We start from the raw sequence: 10,000 nt of genomic DNA, 5'->3' as shown, positions 1-10,000 counted from the left end.
TGACTCAAAGGGGCCGATCCAGAGAGTTAAATATTGACACAAAAGGGCCGACCCAGAGAGTTAAAAAGTGACTCAAAGGGGCCGACACAGAGTGTGAAATAGTGATGCAAAGGGGCCGACACAGAGAGTTAAATAGTGAATCAAAGGGGCCGACACAGAGTGTTTAATAGTGACTCAAAGGGGCCAACACAGAGTGTTTAATAGTGACTCAAAGGGGCCGACACTGAGTGTTAAATAGTGACGCAAAGGGGCCGACACTGAGTGTTAAATAGTGACGCAAAGGGGCCGACACAGAGTGTTAAATAGTGACTCAAAGGGGCCGACCCAGAGAGTTAAAAAGTGACTCAAAGGGGCCAACACAGAGTGTGAAATAGTGACGCAAAGGGGCCGACACAGAGAGTTAAGTAGTGCTGTAAAGGGGCCGACACAGAGTGTGAAATAGTGATGCAAAGGGGCCGACCCAGAGACTTAAAAAGTGACACAAAGGGGCCGACCCAGAGATTTAAAAAGTGACTCAAAGGGGCCGACACAGAGTGTTTAATAGTGACTCAAAGGGGCCGACACAGAGTGTTTAATAGTGACTCAAAGGGGCCGACACAGAGAGTTATAAAGTGACTCAAAAGGGCCGACACAGAGAGTTAAATATTGACACAAAGGGGCCGACCCAGAGAGTTAAAAAGTGACTCAAAGGGGCAGACACAGAGTGTGAAATAGTGATGCAAAGGGGCCGACACAGAGAGTTAAATAGTGACACAAAGGGTCCGACACAGAGAGTTAAAAAGTGACGCAAAGGGGCCAACACAGAGACTTAAAAAGTGATGTAAAGGGGCCGACACAGAGAGTTAAATAGTGATGTAAAGGGGCCGACACAGAGTGTAAAATAGTGACGCAAAGGGGCCGACACAGAGACTTAAAAAGTGATGTAAAGGGGCCGACACAGAGTGTAAAATAGTGACGCAAAGGGGCCGACACAGAGACTTAAAAAGTGATGTAAAGGGGCCGACACAGAGAGTTAAATAGTGATGTAAAGGGGCCGACACAGAGTGTTATAAAGTGACACAACGGGGCTGACCCAGAGATGCCAGGGGTCAAGGAAAACCAAGTACTATATTGAATTTGTTGCCTAAAAGTTATAAGTCAAAGAATAAATGTTATTTTGTTTTTGCCAATAAATAACAATGTGATGCAGACCTTTGTACGATGCGTTTGAGAACCCCGGGAACAGACAAAATAAATGAAAGGGGAGGGCAAAGAAGCATCGGGGGCGGGGAAAGAAAAGAAGTGTCCAAATGTTATATATACCTGTGTGCTCATATTTGTGTCTTAGGAGGGAACTGGTCTTCTGGAATGTTTTGTCGCACAAGTCACACGCGTACATACCACTTTCAGTCTTCTTAATCTTCTTCCTGGACAGCAGCGAGTCGCTGTCCGTCAGGTCGTCCAGGCCTGACAGATAGTCCACAGTCCCATCCAGCAAATCGCCCTGAAACACAGACAGAAAGATAAGTTCAGTCCTGAGACACAAAGAAAGATCGCGTCACATCTAGTCCCTTTGTCTCCAAATCCCACCAAATCCCCTCACAATCCTCCCCTCTCCCACATCAACTCCTGTCTGTCAGCTATTAAAACCTGGATGCAACACAACTTCCTCAAACTCAACAGCGATAAAACAGAATTTCTCCTCATAGGCTCCAAATCCACACTCAGCAAAATCAATAACCCCACTCTCACCATCGACGGCACCGTTGTCTCCCCATCTCCCCAGGCCCGTAACCTTGGTGTGATCTTTGACTCCAACCTCTCCCTTGAGCTCCACATCCGTCATGTCATTAAATCCACCAACATCAACCGACTCCAACTGGTCCAGAACTCAGCCGCCCGACCCATCACCCGCTCCAAATCCTGACACCACATCACTCCAGTCCTAAAACAACTCCACTGGCTTCCTATCTCCCACCGGATCACCTACAAAATCCTGGTCCTCACCTACAAAGCCCTCCACCATCTGGCCCCCTCATACCTCACTGACCTCCTCTCCCCGTACGAACCCTCACGGTCCCTCAGATCCACCTCAGCCGGTCTCCTCTCCCCCTACCAACCCTCATGGTCCCTCAGATCCACCTCAGCTGGTCTCCTCTCCCCGTACGAACCCTCACGGTCCCTCAGATCCACCTCAGCCAGTCTCCTCTCCCCCTACCAACCCTCACGGTCCCCCAGATCCACCTCAGCTGGTCTCCTCTCCCCCTACCAACCCTCACGGTCCCTCAGATCCACCTCAGCTGGTCTCCTCTCCCCCTACCAACCCTCACGGTCCCTCAGATCCACCTCAGCTGGTCTCCTCTCCCCGTATCAACCCTCACGGTCCCTCAGATCCACCTCAGCCAGTCTCCTCTCCCCCTACCAACCCTCACGGTCCCTCAGATCCACCTCAGCCGGTCTCCTCTCCCCCTACCAACCCTCACGGTCCCTCAGATCCACCTCAGCTGGTCTCCTCTGCATCCAAAAGTCCAACCTCCGCAGTTTTGGGGACAGAGCATTCTCCAGGGCAGCTCCCAGGCTCTGGGACTCCCTCCCCCAAGAGATCTGCACCTCTGAGTCCCTCACCATCTTCCAGTCTCGCCTCGAGACCCATCTCTTCACCACCGCCCAGCGTAGCCCCACGCCCCTCCCCTTCTCATCTGTGCCTGAATCTTGTTTTGTTTTGTTTGTTTGTCTCTATTTCTATAACCTGTAAAGCGACTTTGAGTTCGTGAAAAGCGCTATATAAATTCAATTTATTATTATTATTTGTCATGTTTCTTTGTTTAGTTGGTTTCATGTTTTCTGTTGGTTGAAGTCTGTCTTTTCTCCCTAGTCTTGTCTTGTTTTACTTCCTGTCTTTTGGTTTTCCTGCCTTTGTGATTGTCTGATGTCTTTCACGTGTTCACCAGCCCTTGTGTCACCTGCCCCTTGTTATCCCTCGTTTACCTGTGTATTTAGTACCTGTGCTTTCTGTGTCTGTTGTTGGTGGATTGTCATTTGTCATTCGTCTTCGCTGTTTCTCCGTGTTCCTGGATTTCTCTGTTTTTTGTATTTGCTCAGCTGCTCCGTGTTCCTGTGTTTTTGGATTTGCTCACCTGCTCTGCTTACATTTGTAAGTGTCTTTGTGTTAAACTAATATTATTTCTACTGCTGCCTACATATCACATTTAACTATTGACATTATACCGCTATATCACATTTAACTATTGACATTATATCCTATATCACATTTAACCGACCTGACATGTCAACGTCCTGGGCAACTGTTCTGCACGCAGCAGCCTTTCTATTTATATCTCTATAGCCCTCATCAGAGAGGTCATAGAGAATCGTACATTCAGACACTTATCAGTCCTTCTAGTCTCGCCGCCATTTTTGTGAGTCGCTTCCGACGCTTTTCAACGGTGTAGTACGTCGTCCGACGGGGGCGTATTACGGAGCTAATTTCAAGTGCCATTGGGAAGGCGTGAGACACAAACAGAAAAGATTGGTTCATCCCCAGGGAGCCCCTGCAGACAGGAGATCCCCAAGGGAGCCCCTGCAGACAGGAGATCCCCAAGGAGCCCCTGCAGAAAGGTTATGGCTGAAGTTCAAGATGTTTTCACTTTGTTTTTAACTAATTGTTTCCCGTTCCAATATACGTTTCCATTGAACTGTTTGTCCCAAGGAGCCCTGCAGAGGGTCTACAGATCTGCAGCTTTCAGACCCTAAAGTCTGCAGGAGACTCTGAATGCATCTGATAATAATCCCACACCTGTTGCCTCCCCCCCAGAGACACCTTCTGGTCCCTCCCCCCCCCCAACCCCCCAATGCCCCAGCGCCGGTATGATCCCCAGTCTGGACAGAGCTTAAAGGTAAGTCCCTTAAAAAGAGGGGGGACATATGGGACTGGGGGCTTTAGATGAAGTCTTTACACCGAAGACAGACAACAGGTGAACCTTCATAATATAATATATATTATATAATATATTCTTTGCACATTCTGCCCTCAACCCATTCAGCCTCTTCTCTTATGCAAGTTATTTTGTATATATTTGTTTCTGTACTTATTGTTTATTTCATATTAATCTTTAATATGTTTGTTTGTTTAAGTTTGCACCAATCACCGAGGCACATCCCACATAACTTAATGAAATCTTTTTCTGATTCTTTTTACTATTTGTTACGTATGTGATGTTGTGTATCTATGTGATCGAAGTACGTAATAAAAATAAAAATAAATATAAATAAATATAAATAAATATAAATAAATATAAAAATAAATATAAATATATAAATATGAAAATAAATATAAATATAAAGCTGTCAGATGAATGTAGTGGAGTAAAAAGTACAATATTTCTCTCTAATATGTGGCGGAGTAGAAGTACCTCAACATTTGGACTGAAGTACAGTACTGGAGTAGATGTACTACACTGCAACCTGGACTCTCTGTCTCCATGTCTCTGTGTCTGAGTGTCTGATGGAACAACAATCTCTGAAACTGGTCCAGTATTAAACAAGAACCAAGCTGTAATGTTACCCTACAGGACTAATGTTCAGCAGCAGTTAGTAACAAGCTGTAATGTTACCCTACAGGACTAATGTTCAGCAGCAGTTAGTAACAAGCTGTAATGTTACCCTACAGGACTAATGTTCAGCAGCAGTTAGTAACAAGCTGTAATGTTACCCTACAGGACTAATGTTCAGCAGCAGTTAGTAACAAGCTGTAATGTTACCCTACAGGACTAATGTTCAGCAGCAGTTAGTAACAAGCTGTAATGTTACCCTACAGGACTAATGTTCAGCAGCAGTTAGAGTCACTAAAAGTTGTTGCTGCTGACAGACTCAGATTATCTGTGTCTGACAACATTATGAAAGGATCCATACAGAGATAGACCTTTTACTTAAAGAGTAAGATCCTTTTAGTTTAACATGAAACAGCCCCAAAATCACCATCACCAAACTACACCAGACTCCATGTAAATAATCAGTATTTTTATCACCGTAAAACACACTTCATTCAAAGTGGACAGAAACTAACTAAAGCTATCAAAAGCCGTCTTGGTTCATCTTTCCACTGTTCCAACTATCACCACTCTGGTTTGGTTGAAATAAACCCTTAATTCACTCATTTACATGTGGAGATATGCTGGCTTTATACACGCTAAAAGTCCTGATTATTTACATGGAGTCTGGTGGAGATATGCTGGCTCTATACACGCTAAAAGTCCTGATTATTTACATGGAGTCTGGTGGAGATATGCTGACTCTATACACGCTAAAAGTCCTGATTATTTACATGGAGTCTGGTGGGTTTGCTGACATATGAGTGTTAGTAGACTAAAAAGTTCTGTTTGAAATGCATCATGAACAATATGCAATGTTTTTACCTGGAAACCTGGTTTCCGTTGGTACTTTCTCCGCTGCTGCATCTCGGCGAATGTGGCGGCCCCGGTGGCGTAGGTGTAGGCCATGTGGGGCAGGAAGCTCATGGGGTCGAGGCCCGGGTATGGCCTGAGGCCCGGGATGGAGGCCTGCGCCGGAGACATGAAGGTGGGTGGAGGAAACGCTCCATGGGGATGCAGAGACGTGTAGAAGGGATTCATCCCAAAGTTAGGACTGGGGCTTTTCTCCAGATGGTGCACGGAGTTCCCTCCGCTGTCGGAGCCATGGACTTCCTTCTTGATGTTGGCGAGATGCAGCGCCTCGCCGTTGATGAAGCCGTTGGCTCTGGGTTGCTTCAGGAGCCTCTGCGCCATGATGTGTTTGGGAAGTGACAGATCCAGTGGTATATCTGCGTGGGCTTCCTCTGACGCTACGCTGTTCGGCGTGTACAAGCTGCTCTGAGAGTTCTTGGAGGAAGTAGACGAAAGGTTGAGCGGTGACGGAGTATCGCTCCGCAAGTGGTCCAAGTGGTCGAGTGGTTTGTCCCCGCTTGTCCGACTGTTGGCCTTCGAGATTCTGTGGGAGGCGTCGCCGTTAGCGAGGTGTGAATCTACGCTAGGGAGAGACATCTGCGAGCGGTTGAAGCTATCGGGAGGAGGCGATCTTTTCCTTGACCCACCTCTGTGGATGTTCTGGCTCTGGTTCTTCCACTGTGCGAACCACTCCTTGACAAACTCTTGCGGAAGGCCTACGGCGATAGAAATCTTGAGCAGTTCCTCTGCATTGGGCTCCGTGTTCATGGCGAAGTACGCCTTGAGAACAGACACGTGGTCCTTGAAGGGGTTGTTTGGGCTCGTGGCGTGCTCTATGCCGGTCATCTCTGAGGGTATCGCTGCTCGGCGTCCCAAGGGACCGCTCTCTGCCGGCTGAAGCACAGCTTTGATCTCCTCATTCATTTTGCACATGTAGCGCTCGTGCTGATGCAGCGGGATCGGCCCGGCGAACGCCTCCTTGCAGAACTGGCAGGAGAACGGCACTAGGTGGTTATGCCCGTCCGGATAGCTCTCCTCAAAGTCCCCCGAGTGGCTCGGCTTCTCTTTCTTGACGTCCGCTTGCCTCTTGGAGTCGTCGATGAGACTCTTCGCCTCGTTGACCTTCTCCAGCGTGTAGTCGATGATGCTCTTCGTGGCGCCACTGCCGGCGTGGAAGCCTCTTCGCTGCTCCTCCATCTGCGCCCCGAGTTCCTTCATGTACGCCCGGAGCTTCGAGATCTCCTCTGGGTTCCCATCCGTCTGCTGCCTGCACACGGTGTTGTCCACGATCTGCAGCACCCTCTGCACCTCGCTCAGGTTGTTGCCCAGACATCCCGAGAAGTGGGGTAGATCCAGCCTGATGGCCGCGAGATGTTGCAGCGGGCTTCCTCCGCGCCCGTTCACGTAGACGGATCCCCCGAAGCCGTGCTGTGATGCCATCAGCAGCCGGTACTCGCTGAAGTCCATCGGCTCGGCTTTGATGGCCGGCAGCGACTCCTGAGCACCGAGCAGCGGCTCCGGAGCACCGAGCAGCGGCGGGCGTCCGTTCTCCAGTTTGTGGCGGAGCTGAGCGAGGGCGGGGCTTCCAGGCGACGAAGTGCTGGAGTTGGGGGAGGAGCCGGGCTTGTTGCCGTGGTTTCTGTTGCACGCTCGTCCGTTGACTGCGATTGGGCCGATGCATTTCTTGCTGCTGATGTGCGAGCTGTAGGAGCCGGAGTGGGAGAAACGCTTCTTACAGTTGGAGCACTCGTACGGCTTCTCGCCTGCAACACAACAACACACATCACGTTATGTTTTCATCGCTGCATCGTTACGTTTCATATAAAGACAGATAGAGTCAGGGCTTCTAGTTGTGTGTTTGCTGAAGATCTGCCCGGGGACAGAGGAGGATGACGCCTTCAAGGAAGATGATAAAAGATTAGCAGTTTGGCCAGGCGGGGTGCACGTTTTGACAGAGCCTGAGGGGACCTGTACCCCGTATATTTTGTCTGCGGTCTGGGAAACTTAGGATATTTTTTGTGAACCCACACATGTGTTTTAACTCAAATGCTGAACTTCAGTAAACTTGCTTAAAGGACCATTCTGGCGCAAAATGACCCTAGGGGTTAATAACGTGTACCGAGTCGACCGTTCTCTGTTGTCATGCTAATCCAATGCATCTCTAGCTTTAAACAAGCTACCACAAACCAGTGGTTAGCTGCTAACGCTAGCTTTCAGGGCAGAGGGTAAATCACTATTTCTACACCACTAACAAGACTCAAACTATCACCACCCTTCAACGGTGGCATCATGAGATCCCTACCTGTTAACCCAAGCATTGAGAACTTTGTAAGTGTACAGACAGTTTATTAAAAAGATGGCATGACTGTTATCCAAGATGGCGGTCGCATGTAAACATGAACGCTACTGTCTTTATAATCTATCTTTTTAATAAACTGTCTGTACACTTACAAAGTTCTCAGATGAAAGAAGGCGCACAAATGAATAAATTGGAGTCAGATTTGTCAGGCCTTAGGGCCTTATTTTAGACATAATTCCCTACAAAAGTAAACTCTTATTTTGTCTGGTGTTGTGAAAGTAAAGTCTGAAGAGAAATGTTCCAGTTGAAGCTGTTTTCACTGTCGGATTTGTTTACTAACTTCAATTTTCTGAAAGTCACAGAGTAGTTGTGTTCATATCCTTATTTAATACTGACCAAAATGATGTTGATTAAGATGTTTTCCATAATCCAGCAGCCCTGCATTGCTTGTGACAATGTAAACTACTTTTTGCTAATTCCTCCGGCGTGAAGCAAACGTTACCTGTCTTATAATTTTAACATAATTAGTAATTAGTAATAACTTTTTGTTACCTTTTTGCCTTTTTGGCTCCTTTTTGTCCCCTTTTTTGCGTTTTTGTCGCTTTTTTGTCCCCTCTTTTTCGCCTTTTTGTCTCCTTTTTTTTCCCCTCTTTTTCGCCTTTTTGTCCCCTTTTTTATCTCCTTTTTTGTCCCCCCTTTTTTCACCTTTTTGTCGCTTTTTTGTCCCCTCTTTTTCGCCTTTTTGTCGCCCCCTTTTTTGCCTTTTTGTCCCCTCTTTTTGTTCTTTTTGTCGCCTTTTTGTCCCCCCTTTTTCGCCTTTTTGTTGCCCCTTTTTCGCCTTTTTGTCCCCCCTTTGTCGCCTTTTTGTCGCCTTTTTGTCCCCTTTTTGGCGCACAAATGAATAAATTGGAGTCAGATTTGTCAGGCCTTAGGGCCTTATTTTAGACATAATTCCCTACAAAAGTAAACTCTTATTTTGTCTGGTGTTGTGAAAGTCTGAAGAGAAATGTTCCAGTTGAAGCTGTTTTCACTGTCGGATTTGTTTACTAACTTCAATTTTCTGAAAGTCACAGAGTAGTTGTGTTCATATCCTTATTTAATACTGACCAAAATGATGTTTCTTTTTCCCCTTTTTTGCCCTTTTGTCGCCTTTGTAAACTATATATATATATATATATATATATAAATAACTTAAACTATTAACCTTTGTATTTTCGCAAAACAGTGTGCGGGACTTTCTCTGTAAAATATCAAAGTGGATCATCACAGTGAAGTCTGGAAGGATGACATGACATTAATGTGCAGATGTGAGTCATCTGCTGAGAAGATGAACTGGCTGTTTGTGTGTTATGACTCACTGAGCCCAGAGAGGATTCCCTGAAACTCACCGCTGTGAATACGCAGATGCTCCTTCAGGTGATGCTTGTATTTGAAAGCTTTTCCACACTCGCTGCATTTGAACTTGCGGTTTCCAGATCCTTCGTTGAGCAGCGGTGGCAGCGGCTGCTGCTGCTGTACACAGAGAGAGAAGACAAACGAGCAGAGATAAGATGGAGGAGGAGTGGGAGGGCAGCAGATCACGCAGCTGTCGGGGGATTTTAATAGTAGTTCGTGAACCAGATCTGACAGATTCTGTGTTGTTATCTGCAACATGTTGAGAGAAACAGAAACCGCGTGGGACGACTGCTTCTGCTGGAATACAGGCACACACAATCACAACGGCTGCTGGGAAGTATTTATATATTATCATGCCTCTGATAGTACTCTGTGTACTCCCAGAGATCTGATAGCACCCTGTACCACCCTGTACCCTGTTTACTGTGTGTGTGTGTGTGTGTGTGTTACCTGTTGTGTGGGGGCTGTGTGTGTATAGGTGTGTGTGTGTGTTTCCTGTTGTGTGGGGGCTGTGTGTGTGTGTGTGTGTGTGTGTGTGTGTGTGTGTTACCTGTTGTGTGGGGGCTGTGTGTGTACAGGTGTGTGTGTGTGTGTACCTGTTGTGTGGGGTGCTGTGTGTGTAGGTGTGTGTGTGTGTGTGTTACCTGTTGTGTGGGGGCTGTGTGTGTACAGGTGTGTGTGTGTGTGTGTTACCTGTTGTGCGGGTGCTGTGTGTGTACAGGTGTGTGTGTGTGTGTTACCTGTTGTGTGGGGGCTGTGTGTGTGTGTGTGTGTGTGTGTGTGTGTGTGTGTTACCTGTTGTGTGGGGGCTGTGTGTGTACATGTGTGTGTGTGTGTGTGTGTGTTACCTGTTGTGCGGGGGCTGTGTGTGTACAGGTGTGTGTGT

The 10,000-nt window shown here is 47.2% G+C and overlaps 1 protein-coding gene across 3 annotated transcripts in view; it reads right to left on the bottom strand.

Annotated features, from left to right (window-relative positions):
- Positions 1-10,000, bottom strand: part of LOC144525689 (zinc finger E-box-binding homeobox 2-like) — a 61,286-nt gene that overhangs the window by 6,535 nt on the left and 44,751 nt on the right. The window contains exons 7-9 of one of the 3 annotated variants that reach the window (XM_078262738.1): positions 9,108-9,228; positions 5,394-7,183; positions 1,303-1,483 (exon numbers count right to left, since the gene is read on the bottom strand). In XM_078262738.1, the coding sequence (XP_078118864.1) occupies positions 1,303-1,483; positions 5,394-7,183; positions 9,108-9,228 (2,092 nt within the window). Of the gene's footprint in view, positions 1-1,302; positions 1,484-5,393; positions 7,184-9,107; positions 9,232-10,000 lie in introns of all 3 variants that reach the window. The other 2 variants (XM_078262737.1, XM_078262739.1) reach the window with 2 other exon arrangements.

This window comes from Sander vitreus, chromosome 11, assembly GCF_031162955.1.
Source record: "Sander vitreus isolate 19-12246 chromosome 11, sanVit1, whole genome shotgun sequence".
NCBI classification, from domain to species: Eukaryota; Metazoa; Chordata; class Actinopteri; order Perciformes; family Percidae; genus Sander; species Sander vitreus.
Note: the sequence above shows the minus strand (reverse complement) of the source record. Positions and strands in the feature narration are given on the sequence as shown.